This window comes from Lichtheimia ornata, assembly GCF_029851405.1.
Source record: "Lichtheimia ornata isolate CBS 291.66 chromosome Unknown scaffold00005, whole genome shotgun sequence".
NCBI classification, from domain to species: Eukaryota; Fungi; Mucoromycota; class Mucoromycetes; order Mucorales; family Lichtheimiaceae; genus Lichtheimia; species Lichtheimia ornata.
The window spans coordinates 355940-369820 of record NW_026695325.1 but is presented as its reverse complement, the minus strand read 5'-3'; the positions used below and the strand labels follow the sequence as shown (position 1 = coordinate 369820).

General features: G+C 43.9%; 6 protein-coding genes across 6 annotated transcripts; 4 read left to right on the top strand and 2 right to left on the bottom strand.

The window, feature by feature from the left end:
• Window positions 1-27: 27 nt before the first annotated feature.
• On the top strand, window positions 28-376 carry O0I10_001911 (uncharacterized protein; the record flags this gene model as incomplete). The annotated part of the gene is made up of 3 exons (XM_058482000.1): window positions 28-144; window positions 222-273; window positions 333-376. 3 exons carry the CDS (start codon window positions 28-30, stop codon window positions 374-376), a joined length of 213 nt encoding a protein of 70 aa, XP_058347131.1.
• Window positions 377-955: 579 nt separating this feature from the next.
• O0I10_001910 (uncharacterized protein) lies at window positions 956-3721 on the top strand (the record flags this gene model as incomplete). Its single annotated transcript, XM_058481999.1, has 15 exons — window positions 956-1069; window positions 1132-1342; window positions 1407-1512; window positions 1569-1753; window positions 1811-1887; window positions 1943-2043; window positions 2103-2211; window positions 2268-2389; window positions 2448-2564; window positions 2623-2741; window positions 2800-2869; window positions 2928-3055; window positions 3116-3268; window positions 3327-3492; window positions 3556-3721. The coding sequence occupies 15 exons, from the start codon at window positions 956-958 to the stop codon at window positions 3719-3721; spliced, it is 1944 nt and encodes a 647-aa protein (XP_058347130.1).
• A 243-nt stretch (window positions 3722-3964) lies between these two features.
• Window positions 3965-4350, top strand: O0I10_001909 (ribosomal protein S16; the record flags this gene model as incomplete). The annotated part of the gene is made up of 2 exons (XM_058481998.1): window positions 3965-4201; window positions 4273-4350. 2 exons carry the CDS (start codon window positions 3965-3967, stop codon window positions 4348-4350), a joined length of 315 nt encoding a protein of 104 aa, XP_058347129.1.
• Window positions 4351-5062: 712 nt separating this feature from the next.
• Window positions 5063-6111, bottom strand: O0I10_001908 (uncharacterized protein; the record flags this gene model as incomplete). The annotated part of the gene is made up of 4 exons (XM_058481997.1): window positions 5063-5179; window positions 5237-5387; window positions 5452-5827; window positions 5910-6111. 4 exons carry the CDS (start codon window positions 6109-6111, stop codon window positions 5063-5065), a joined length of 846 nt encoding a protein of 281 aa, XP_058347128.1.
• A 916-nt stretch (window positions 6112-7027) lies between these two features.
• On the top strand, window positions 7028-9280 carry O0I10_001907 (uncharacterized protein; the record flags this gene model as incomplete). The annotated part of the gene is made up of 7 exons (XM_058481996.1): window positions 7028-7154; window positions 7223-8169; window positions 8236-8351; window positions 8409-8511; window positions 8566-8872; window positions 8934-9092; window positions 9159-9280. The coding sequence occupies 7 exons, from the start codon at window positions 7028-7030 to the stop codon at window positions 9278-9280; spliced, it is 1881 nt and encodes a 626-aa protein (XP_058347127.1).
• Window positions 9281-9457: 177 nt separating this feature from the next.
• O0I10_001906 (uncharacterized protein) lies at window positions 9458-13322 on the bottom strand (the record flags this gene model as incomplete). Its single annotated transcript, XM_058481995.1, has 9 exons — window positions 9458-9733; window positions 9804-10348; window positions 10403-11636; window positions 11696-11941; window positions 11997-12103; window positions 12163-12265; window positions 12337-12627; window positions 12703-12930; window positions 12996-13322. 9 exons carry the CDS (start codon window positions 13320-13322, stop codon window positions 9458-9460), a joined length of 3357 nt encoding a protein of 1118 aa, XP_058347126.1.
• Window positions 13323-13881: the final 559 nt, after the last annotated feature.

Here is a 13881-nt window from a genome sequence, read left to right as displayed (position 1 = left end):
CCACTTCCACGACAACGTCAATTGGCTATGGATTCAAGTGCACTTGGACGACTGGATCAGCGTGTAGAGCAACTCCTTTCATCTATGCAACAAACGACCAATGATTTGAGAGACATGCGGGCGTCGCTGTTGCACCGGAGCAGGGCAAGTACAATCTCCATGGCAACGCGTATTTTTACATCTTGGTTGTGTAACTAACACGCATTTATGGATGATGCTAGATCCTCTATGACATGGTTGATACGCTTGAAAGCATGAGAGATTCAACACAATGTATGTGACAAATCCATGTAGAAGAAAAAACCAATCCACTAAATGCAGCATTATTATAGCGGATGACCAGCCTGCGAGGACGAGTGACAATGGTAATACATAACAACAAAGCTCCCTATTAAAGATGCATTTCGACTGATCTTACACGCAATAGACTTTCATTAGGCCTCGCTCGTAATACAAGGATTGGTATTAATGCATCAGTGGCAACAGCAAAAGGAAAGTCTTTAAGAGACCAACGACATACTGCAATCAAACGGCATTGTAAAAACGATGAGGATGGGGTGGAGATACGTCAGATCGGCCAATTGGGTCTGGTCGACATACCACGAAAACCGCAGCTTTATATATTCGGGCTCGTGGGCGCCCTTTTATTCGTCGTAGCCATCTATCTCGACACTTTTCTTTGTCTAAGCTCATTAAATTGGACCCTTCGCTATATCAACTTTAAAACACATGTTCAATGCTGGCGTGTTATTGATGCATTAAAAGTGTAATGCAGTGCTTATTTTATAATGTTGTCAATGAATGGACAGCTGATTTAACATGGTATAGATACAAGCCATGAACTCGATAAGGGGGGAAAAGGTTACTATGCTGGATCGTCGTGATAATTTGTTGTCAGCTCCTTCATCGTCGGCTCTTTTCACCTCTTGCAACGTCAAAGCTCAGCACTCCTGCCATGGTCGATCAAACATACACCAATTCTGTTACTGTTGCTCTTGGTCATTTACCTTGCCAACATGGTGCACCCGACTACACCCACATGGTCAAACGACGATTAGGCGCACGGCGTGTATGTGTGTGTTACAACGATGGGCGAAGCAATGAGGTATTAACTACGCGTGAACTATAAAGGTGGCCATTGGCGATCAGTACACATGGGTAATCGGTGGCAGATCCATCACTGCGACTATCAAAGACTTGTATACGCCTGATAGCAACCAAACGACGCAGCTGCAGATTGATCGACAACGCACTCGAATTCATGTTGAATATACACAACCGGCACAACCTACTTTGACAGCAACACATGGTGATACGACTATGCATTTGATGGGATCCATTCGTACGTTTTCAAAAGATGAAGAGGATGACGAACGGGCTGATTCATTATGATTACTACATGATAGGTTCTATGTTTAATGATGCTGCTGCCTTTCGGCAACTTGGGATGCCACGAGTGAAATCTCTACTGCTCCACGGCGTTGCAGGGGTTGGAAAAAGTACAATTGTAAAGTAAGTTACTGGATATGAGTGAAAGGATAAGGATGTAACAAATGATGATCCTTTAGGTTTGTGGGCAAGGAACTTGGATGTCGAATGATCGATCTCTCAGTGCATGATGTCTTACGACTCAAGGATGAATTTGATCGCCCGGAGTTTCTCACCTACAATCCATTGACACTCGCCGTATCTCAAGCAATCGCATACCCACCCTCCATTGTTGTTATAAGGAATTTGGATGACTTGCCATATGGTATGATGCTCAAACAATTATCCCTGGACATGTGTATCTTAACTGCTATGTCTTTAGAACATGATAAATCAGCAACCGAAAAGTTTATGACTATCCTTTGTAACCAAATTGCTCGTTTGAAAGATGGAATCCAAGTATGTATTGGGAATACCGCTATGATGGAACTAGTCTTAACTTGTCTTGATCCAGGTTTGTATTATTGGCCTAGCGTGCGAGCTACAGCAGGTCCCTGATCCCATGCAAAAGAACGACATCTTTGGAGAGCACATCCATATACCGATACCTACCATGTACGTCCCTAATCCCTTTGTCATATGAATATCCAGGTCTGATTGTTTTCCTTTTTCAGGGCAGAAAGGATCATCATCATCAAAGATCTCCTTGCTACCATTTCCCTGGAGCAGATTTCAGATGCAACAGAGAACCTACAAGGATACTATGCAAAAGAGATTGCTCTTGTGAGTATGGATATGATGACGTAAATCACGTATAGGAAACTAATGATGGGTTCAAGCGTACCTCTGGATATGTAGCACGTGATCTCAAGCTTCTTTGTCGTCGAGCACTTCTCAAGTCGTTACGAAGATCAGGCATTGAGGAAAGTTTATCACGGCTCACTTTGAACGAAACAGCACGGTAAGAGCTCGTTTTATCCTTTTGAAATTGGCTGCAATTCTCATACAAACATGGGTAGTTTATCCTCGGAAGTTCAATGGGGGGATTTCGAATATGCATTGTCAAGACAACGTCCTTCGCAGCAAATGCAAGTTGAATCTGATCTTCCTAAACGGTCTTGGAGTGCACTTGGAGGGTAAGTGTGAGGGCATTTTTATTGACCATCCGATATTAACTGAAGACGTCCAATGCAGGTATGAAGCTGTGAAGCGAAGGATTCGGCAAGCAACGCTACTACCTTTGTTGCAACCTGAAGTGTTTTCCAAATTGGGTATCAAGGCACCTTCAGGTCTACTACTTTATGGCCCATCAGGTACATGGAATACCCTGGCATTGTATACCCATGGTTCTTATGATTGATTTATGAGCAGGATGCGGAAAGACAGCGTTTGTGCAAGCTCTAGCTTCGGAATCAATGTTGAATGTCATTTCTATCAAAGGGTATGTCACTTTTCCTTGCTATGCTATCATGCGGATTCTCATGCTCATCATTGTCTAGGCCAGAGATTTTTTCAAAGTACCTTGGTGAAACGGAGCTCAAGATCCGAAATCTGTTTGCAACCGCCAAAAGAATTGCCCCATGTATTATGTTTATTGATGAGATGGATGCTATCAGCACACGCCGAGGTATGTAGATGAAGGATGATTGAGTAGCCTAAAAAAAACTCATTATCGGCTGTGTCTTAGGATGGAATTCTGGTGACAGCAGCGGTGGTGTGAATGAGCGAGTCCTAAGCACATTATTGAATGAAATGGATGGCGTGGAAGGAAGGCAAGGTGTCATTGTCATAGGATGCACAAACCGGCCTGATCAAATTGATGATGCCATCCTGCGACCAGGTAAGCGCTTACACTTAGGAAGAGTTGTTGCCATCTTGATAGCTTACCTTGCCGATAGGTCGTCTTGATCAACTTGTTTATCTTGGTCTGCCTACCCAAGAGGATCGACGGGCAATCATCGATGCTTTGATTCAGAGGACAGCTGTTGGTGCTGATGTGAAAGCTGACGACTTGAGCGAGAGGATGGAGTATTGTACAGGTGCAGATATTGAGAACCTTTTCCGGTAAGTCTTAAAAACAGCTACCACGTTCGTTTACTAATCACTTTCATTCATGGGCTCATATAGTGAGGCTGGAACAATCGCTTTGAGGAAGGACGTAAATGCTCAATCAATCGATATGGAACAAGTAAATCAAGTAATTGGCTCTATATGTGATAAAGCAAGGCATCGTGTATTAGAAGAAGGATCTCTTGAGATATACGAGCAATTCCATAAAGATCATTCGATATAAAAGTTTGTTTTATTTCATATTGAACATTCATTGTGGGGATCTATTCATATCACTCGGAGCATGTGTTCTTTGTAAAGTGGGGCATCTCTTTGTGTGTGGTCACCCTTGGGTATGGTGGCCTCCTCAATGAGAAATGATTGGCGGGGAACTCGACTCGTGACGGTGGAATCACTCTGCATCGTTGTTGACTTGCCCTGCGTTGACACCTCTCTCACTTATATACAACACAAGCCGTCAACAGAAATGGTCGTTCGTATTCGCCTTGCTCGATTTGGCCGTCGCAATCTCCCCTTTTACCACATTGTGGTCGCCAATGCACGCACAGCTCGCAACAGCAAGCCTATCGAAAAGATTGGCACATACAACCCCATTCCTGACGAGACCGGCAACAAGATGATCAACTTGAACTTCGATCGCGCAAAATATTGGCTTACCGTGGGAGCACAGCCTTCTGAAACTGTAGAGAAGCTTCTTGTCAAGGTAAAAGAGATACATTCAACAAGATGGCCGTGAAGGATAAGAAGAATACTGATATTGTCATTTCTTTATAGGCCGATTTGATTCCTCAACCACCGAAGCCTTGGATGAAAGAAGCAGCAAAACGATTCGAATCTTCATCATCAGCATAAGCAAAACAAGGTCATCATCATCATTCTAGTCACCCACACCTGTAAACATGTATACACACAAACACACATCCCACCGCCAAAATTTAGACTTATAAGAATACATACGACGAGTCAATTTTATGATCAACTCTGGTGATGGACAATGTTTGTTGGGGGCATTGGATATGAGAAAGGACATGAATGATGAATTGCTTTATGTATCAATGTGCGCATATGACAGATCAACATGTGATGAGAGTGGTCCAAAGCTTTTTTAAGCAATTACTTTCGAATGATGATCCACATTCTTTACATGACAATGTCATGCTGCCTTGTGCATTGTAAAACGATGCTTACGTCAGCAGATTAAAGGGAAGGAACATTCTCACAAAGTATATGTCGTTGGGCAAAGTGATGTTTGCACTCTCTCGGTGGACGGCAACAAGTGATGTATATGCGTACGGGGAGATCCGGAGGACTTGAGCCGGTAGCACAATGTACAATGTATGTCAGATACCTTTGAAATGGGCTTTTTTAACCAGATATGAAAAGTGTTCAATGAAGTTGGCATGGTAGATGTCGTTGTTGTGATACTTGTATAGGAGCAAAGAGATTGTGCAACCATACAACAACACACCATCGTGCGACCCAAAGAGTTGTACATGGTTAAGGAGAATGAAGAGTGTACATGTGAGCTTTTCTTTTATCACAGGGTATCATTGGGAAGGCATCATCATATAAATTGTTGTGGAGAAAGCAGATAGAGATTGATCACCAAGCGTTCTGCCAAAGAAATAGCTGTCTCCTTGTGATTGTTCAACTGATCAGATTCATCAAAGATCCTCGATGCCTAAAGTAGGTATATACTTTTAGCTCACGAAAGGAGAAATACAACCTCCCTTACTACCTCAACTTTTGCCATCTCCTGCAAATGCGTTTGAACAGCCTTAGAACTGCTCTTGTCTCTATTATCGTCATCATGATACTTTTGTAATGCATTTTCTTGTCTCCAGGCTTTCCATACATGGTAAGCCGCTGCCATAGCGATCCTTTTGTCGCTAATGAATGGTAAATTTGTAAATAAAGATGCATCTATAATCTCAACACGTTCACTACACAAACCTTAAATGGGGATTACCCTCCAAAAAGACGAGTTGATGACTTGCTTTATATGCATCTACGCGGATAGGTGCAACCTCGAATGATGGCATGTCCCCAGAAAGCGCAGCATCATCATTCCCATCGATTGCCGTGGGGACAAACACCCATCGTTGGCTCTCATCATCAAATGGCTGTCGTGGAGCAAGCACTAGTTTTCGATCGCCTCTTCCATTGAATTGTATGTCAAGCACCCAGTCATTGTTGGAGTAAGAAAAGATCCGAACCACTTCGCCGTCATCTGTCACATTTTGAAAATCCCATAGTTGATTGGATGCTTCATCTGCTGGTTTCTTGGAATACACGCAAATGTCAGTGTCCTCGATCAAACGTAGCTTGCCTATCATCCACATGAAATTATCATCCCTTTCTACTACTACGACATAGGACTGATGATGATCATCATCATCACCACCACTTACCCTTTCGAATGTCAAGGACGAGTCGGCTTGATTTATTGACAAGATAACGCCCTTCCCAACACCATAATTCATTATCTGTTTTCTCTGGACGTCTCACGTAAACTTGGGATCGAAGGGTATCATTTTCGTTGGCATTGGAGTCGACGGAAACAACTTGTCCGATGGTAGCTGACTTGATATAAAACCACCGGATGTTGGTCATTGTGAGAAGCCAAAAGCTACTATGTACAATGAATGTACAGAAAAGAAAAGGGAGAAAGGGATGAGAGAGCTTTCCTCGAAAGGTAGCTTTGGGAAAAAAAGGTTAGTTTTATATGGATCAATAAACGCCTGACACCAGCCATGTATTGGTGAGAGCAAACGTATGGTAAAAAGTCAGCTTGTGCATCTTAAAAGATGTACCACAGCACATCAGGTCTTACTGCACTCCATATTTGCCCAACCTTATTTTCCCTTTTTTCAGCCCTGCTGCGATCTGTGCGCCGAGAAAAATGATCATCCGTCAGGATCCATTCTTGGGATCAAGCACAAAAGAGAACGTAACAATGATACGTCACTACTTTCAATTTCCCACTATTGCTCACACACATACATTCACTCACAATGTCAACCCCCTCTATGATGAGGCATGCAGATGCATATCGATAACACGTGATAATCTTTGTCGTCTTTTTATTCCTTTACCTGTTCTATTAACTACATACCACTGGAATCCATGTTCTAAAACCCAACACCATCTCCCTATCATGGTGACTACGTATATAGTACGACGAATCCTGCTTGACGGCCTTTCACTTTGACCCCCATTTGGTTTCCAGGTCAACGTCAACGAGTTGCGATGGTTACCGAAGGCAATGAAGTAGACGCATGACTCAAATGGACATGATGGTAAGTTGTTTTCCTTCCCATTGGCAGAGGTGAATTGAGTGATGGGAGCTGTTAGTCATGACGATTGAAGGTTCCGCTTGTAGTGTGAAAAAGAACAACCCCAGCCCACCTGAAAATTGCACGCATGAATTTGAAAGCTTTACCCCACACGTTTTCCCCCCTGCAGGCTATTTTACTCGCTTTTCTTTCCTTTTCTCCTCCTCTTCTTCACTTTTTTTCGCTACAACAAAATGCCAACTGGACCTGTACGTATCGGATGTTACTCTGCTTATTGGGGCGACTCCCCTGCTGCTGCCATGCAACTCGTCAAACACGAAGGCGCCAACCTTCACTATTTGGTGGCGGATTACCTTGCTGGTAAAACAAGAATCATCAGGTGCATTCTTATTGGGCCATCATCATCACTCACCAAATTCATTCTATAGAAATCACAATGGGTATTCTTGCAGCACGTCGCCAACGTCGTTTGATGCAAGGCAAGGAACAAGGCATCGATTACGTCCCAGACTTTTTGTCATTGGTGCTTCGTCGTATCCTTCCTGACATTGCCAAGAATGGTACCAAGGTGGTGACAAACGCTGGTGCATTGGATCCAATTGCATGTAAAAAGGCTATTGAGGCGCTGTTGCAAAAAATGAACATCAAGATGAAGGTTGCAGCTGTTGTGGGCGATGATGTCCTTGAAGACAAGGACAATGTGACATCCTTTTCACCCATCTCTCCTGTGGATCACAAGCTGGACTCGGATCGTTTACCCACTGATGAAATGGTCGTGTCACTCAATGCTTACCTTGGATCACGTGGCATTGCCGATGCATTAGCTCAAGGTGCTCAAATTGTTGTCACGGGCCGTGTCGTTGACTCTGCATTGGTTGTTGGCCCATTGATGTATGAATATGGATGGTCCCCAGAAAAGAATGGCAACTATCATGATCTCCTTGCTGCTGCCTCTTTGGCCGGCCACATCATTGAATGCGGTACTCAATCCACTGGTGGCAACTTTACCGATTGGCAGCTTGTTGCTTCCTCTCCTCATGGCGGCTATGCAAACATGGGTTATCCTATTGTCGAGTTCGAAGCCAATGGCGAGTTCGTCGTAACAAAACCAGAAAAGACAGGTGGTTTGGTGACTACAGCCACTGTTTCAGAACAAATCCTTTATGAAATCTTGGATCCTGCATTGTATTTGCTACCCGATGTGATTTTGGATATGCGCCAAGTGCGTTTGAGCCAAGTTGGAAAGAACCGTGTATTGGTACAGGGTGCTCGTGGTCTGGCACCTACCCCTTGGGTCAAATGCTCGGGTATCTTTTTGGATGGATGGAAGCTTAGCGGTGAATTAGTGATTGGTGGTCATGAAGCTAAGGCCAAGGTATGGTTTTCAATTTCATTTTTATCCATTGCAATGATAATTGACATGTTGTATGTATGTTTATAGGCAAAGGCCATGGGTGATGCTCTCTTCCGCCGTGTGCGTGGTATGCTCAAAGAAGCCGGTATGGCTGATTTCCGTGGTATCAATATTGAGCCTCTTGGTGGTGAAGTGCTTTATGGGTAAGAAAAAACAAATAGGACGATTATGATTAAACGATGCTAATCACGTAACTATAGTCCACATGCCAACCCCATTGAATCACGTGAAGTGGTGCTTCGTGTTGTTGCGCACCATGATGATACCAAGGCTCTCGGCTTATTTGCACGTGAGATCATGGCCGTAAGTGAGACATGATATACGATAATCAAAATGCTGATTCATGTATTGTATTAGACCGGCACTGTAATGGTACCTGGTATCACTGGTAGTGGTAGTGGACGTCCCAAACCAGTACCAAACCTTGTGCATTTCCCTTGCTTGCTCCCCAAGACCAAGGTCCAAGCTGGTGTTGTTGTTGGTGATGGTGAAGTTCAACCCGTCAAGTGGGAACAATGGGATGAAAACGCCAAATTCAGTGCCCCAACACCTGTACCACTTATCCCTGAAGCCAAAGTCAATCCTCAAGAGCAGCTTGTCAAGACGAAGCTCATCAACTTGGCATATGGTCGTAGTGGTGATAAGGGCGATGTGTGCAACATTGGTATGTCAACAAAGAGCTTTAATGAAAGATTATCCATGCTAATGGTCATGTCCAAATACAGGTATCATTGCACGTGACCCTCGTTACTACCCATACATCAAACGCTCAATCACCGGACAAGCCGTTGCTCAATACATGAAGCATCTTTGCAAGGGCTCTGTCACACGTTATGACTTGCCAGGCTTATTTGCCATGAATTTTGTGCTCACAAGATCCCTCGGTAAGAATTATCTCGATACGGAGCTATGAGTAACAATAAGGGTCTTAACTTCTATATACAACTTAGGTGGTGGCGGTCTTAGTTCATTGGTGGTTGATCGCCAAGGCAAAACGTTTGCACAACTCGTTCTCACAGGGCTTGATGTTGAAATCCCTGCCAGCTTAGTACCTTCACCAGCCAAATTGTAACTTTGTAACTTACAGTTTATTGTCGGGGGGAAGGAATTGAGGGGTAATACAGAATTCTACCTATTTACAGAATGTACCTGGAATGTGTGTGTTTGTGGATTTTTTTGGGTTTTGCTTTGTTTTTATATTTTCCAGTCGCAGGAAACACGAATGTTTTAAGTGTGATCACAACGCAGGTCAACCGCGATTTTGATGTTGTTGTTGTCGACTAAAAGGAGGACGTAGATCACCACCATCCAAAGCAGAAGATGATTCTGAAACAGAGAGCGATGATTGCATCGAATTGTTGCTTCCAGTCGATGTAGAAGATGTGGGACAGATATTGTTAAAATGCTGATGTTGTTGATGATTATGATTGAAATCAGAAGCGATGCCGCCGCCTCCGATTATCGGGTATGGTTGGTAGAAGCTTGCTGCCCCACCCACAGTGGAATCCCCACCATGACCGAAAATCTGATATAAAGCAAAATCATCCATTAGCATTTGCTTTTCTTGTAAATGCCCTTATCTTCCCCCAACTTACTCTATTGCGATTCTTTTCAAATCCACTCGTACCGCTAGTAGTGGTTGACGTGTTGTTGCCACTTGCGGCTGCTCCTGCATTGGATGTGCCTAAGCCAACGTTACCAAAACCACCACTGTTGGCAGCTGCTGATAGATGGGGATGGCCTGACAATGACATTTGCGATAGTTGTTGAGGAAGCCAAATATCGGCACCGCCACCAAGCGATGATGATCCACTTGCCGAAGATGTGCCTCCATTCACAGGCGGGGCTCTGAAAACGCCAAGACCAGGTGCACCATTTTGACCACCCATGACAGGTACGCTCATTCGTTGCTTTGGCATGTTACCTCCCATTTCATCCTGCTTATGAGGTGGTGAATCAAAGATGGCTCTAATATTCTCGGCTGTCCTAGGCGAATTCATATCACGGAAGCTGCTTGTCCATGGTGTGTCAAAAGCATGATGCGATCCTGTACTTGTACTTGTGCCAGGTGCAAAATCGAAGAGTGAAAAGCTTGAGAAGCTATGGTGTAACTTTTGATTCCCACTACCACTGCCAATGTCTATAAATTGCATTGTTAGCTACGATGCATTTTAACATTACGTATATACATTACCTGATACAGAAGGCAAAACTTTGCTTCCAAAATGGCTAAAGCTGTCAACAAGAGGAACGTTGCTAGCTGAGAGAGTTGCACTTGTAGGTGTTGTTCTGCTGGTCTTTGGAGTAGCATTGTCGTATAAAGTGACATTATGATTACGCAGGTAACTGATGAGGATATCCAAAGCACTTGGCAAGTTGCGGATATTGCATTTGCTCATCTTCAAGGGAATCGTATAATCAGTCTCAGAGGCAGCCGCTGTAGGTGATCCTGCAGTGGATGGTGCCGGAGTTGAACGTGATGGCGATGTAGGTGCGCTTAAGCTGACTGGGCTACCAGTGGTGACGCTCCCACTTACTGCTGCTGGTGCTGCTGTCGTTGTTGTAGTACTTGCTGGTACTGATGGCGATGGCGAGGATGATGATATTGATGGAGGTGGCTGTGGAGTGCTTTGAAGATCGATTTGGATACCACATTCACGTTCAAGTCGTACAACCACATGATCATGGAAATTATCCGATGCAAGAGCAGCTGTCAATGCCGATGATCGTGGAACCACCACATCATATTCTTCGGGTACAACAGCCTGCACCAATTCAATGGCATGCTCGATTTCTGTCAATGGCCCAACCAAAGTCACCGTATCGCTTGCCAATTCATGATCAGGCCACATAATCCTCGTCAATGTTTTCTTGGTGACATCGGCAAAATAGCTGCCTTGATCCCTCAATAAAACACGATGCATACGGAAAGGAATGTTGACCGTTTGATTCACGTAATCCTTGTCGCGTTGGGTAATCAACTCCATAACGGCATGTCGTAGGTTGTCAAGGTTGACTTGATTCTTCATTGGCGTACGAGCAACCACATTATCATCATTGTCATAGTATCCACCCAAAGCTGCAAATTCTTCCGCATTCGAAAACTTGACATAGACACCATACTTTTTCATAATGCGTTGAATGTTCTTGCCACCCACGCCAATGATTCGTTTGTGATACATCTCGGGTACATAAAATGAAATCTCTGCCGGGAGCTCATCTTGCAACATTGATAGACCATCCAATGCTTTGATGACACTGGTACTCTCGACTTCAATCACGAAATTGTAATCGCTGAATGCATTGAACTTGATTTTGGCACCCGTTGTCTTCATAATTTTGTTGATTTTGCCGCTCTTTTTGCCACTGATGAATTCACGTTGATCATTGGATAATTCAATGTTGAAGACAGTGTTTTGATGGAACACCTACAATGGTAACCATGTAAGCCAATGATGTCACTTTTGAATATCGATAAGCAATTTACCTTCAAAAACGTCATTTCATGGACACGTTGATACACATTGCGAACGTCTCTTTCTGTTCCAAATACTTCAATGCATCCAATATCATCCTTGTACATGACTTCAGCACCCGAGACTTGTGACAATTGAGAAATGAGGCCCGTGATATTGTTGATGTTGCTGAAAAAGTTGTGTGTACCACCATCAGCACCAAAGATTGCGCCATCGCGATTGTTGAAATAGAAGCATGCTTCATAGATGCTGCAAGTCTATGTAAAATAAGGTGAGATGGATGACATGGTATACCTTGTGTGTGCTACCTACCAAAAAGTTGAGTGACCGGAGTGTCCTTTCTGCATTGACTCGGTTCTCCGCATAAACAGTAACGGTGCCGCTTCCTGAGCCGATAGGTGGAAATGCAATAAAGGAGCCTAGTTGGATGAAGGAAGATGTTAATAGGATGATAAAAGAGACATTAGATAACATTTACCATTATCACGCATGATCTTGCGAAGTTCATCACGACGATGCAATAACATCCAATCTAATTTTCGGGAATGAAGAACGGCATCCTTGTGATACATGGACTTTGCCTAGAAAAAGGGGGGGTTGAATGAGTAAGGTCCTTCTTTTTCATTTTTCCTTCATAACAAAGAACACATACCTTTTGCATGGCAAGCTTGTTGAGCATCTCTTTCACTCTAGTGACGTTGACAGGTTCACCAGTGATATAAATGGGAGGAGCCAATTCTTCCAGCAAGGGGGTAGCACTACCATCAGTGACGACGGCGAGCTGTAAGCCTGATTCGACGGAAGACAAGTCGCCAAAGGGAGATGGGAAATAGATGTTTGTCGCCGTTTCCTCGATGATTGGCTGTAATCCAGCACGCTTTCGCCCACAGATGAGGTTGTGCAGCTTCAAAGGCACTCGAAGGACATCCGACCGCAAATTGGCCTAGGAAAAAACAAGTACATATGAGCCCATTTCCCCACTATTCCCGTTGATAACAAATATAGAATACAAACTTACAATTTCATCCAGTGCTACAAGCACTCGCACACGAGCATGTTCAGCAAGATCAGGAAGACCAGTGATAACGATGGTGGTTCGATATTCAGATGCCAACGATGAACGATGGGCTGGTGGCAATAGAATGGCAATGCTCGTATCGGTCTCGCTTTCGATCAAGTCAATGTGTTTCTGTAAGATATGAGCGGGTGGGAACTCCTTGGCAGGAATCTTGAGCGTAATGTTGACCTTTACATGAAGTAGTGTTGAGTACACAAGCAACAGATCGTCAAGGCGATCGGCAAGAGAGATACCTTAAAAGGGCACGTGGCAAGTAAATCACCTCGGGCACTCATCACCTCGTTCAATGGACCGGTCAATGTGAGGTTGTAGTCAGTGGACTTGTCGACGTGGATAGTCTGTGGCTTAATCGAAACCAGTGTAGGATCGGCTGCTGCGGTAAGAGCAATTTGACAGCAGTGGCGAGCCATGACGTTATTGCATGTATCTCGAAGATCGGACATGATAGCTTCACGTTTTGCTACAGGGTCGCTACTATCGATACAAGTTGAAATGTAATCGCTTGACGCTGGTGGAGCGTAGCAGAAGGAGAATGCAGCTGATATTTGATGAGCCGCCATAGTAGTAGTGTCGTTTCTGATAATAAACTTTGGTCGATGGGTGGATGTAGTGGTATCTTATCCAATTAGTTATTAGCTTGTAAAGAAGGAAGGAACGGCGAGTGTCGAAAGCACGTGGAATCTAAGTTAAAGTATACAGTAAAGATGGGGATAAAGTGTCATACACTCAAATGTGCATGTTACAGGTTTCTGGGAAAAAAAGGAAAGGAAAAAAGACCAAAGGAAAACCGGACGAGTGGAAAAATATAAAAAGTGGGCGAGGTGTTTACAGTGCTGTATAAAATGAGAAACCTACTGAATGAGAGCTTGGGGGCGGACAGCAAGATGCTAACACCACCAACGTAACCACTCTCATTCATTCTCGCCTGTAGTAAAAATGGATGAGCGAGGATCATTGCTGTTGTAGTCGTAGCTCGTGATTCATGCATATTCTTCCACCCGCCATCTACCATATCAAGCCTGCTGCAGCTGTGTCTACATTGTACTCTTCTTGCTCCCTTGTAACATAGTCAATAATGGGGTCCCTTGTTACAAGATATGCTTCTTCATTGGCTATGTT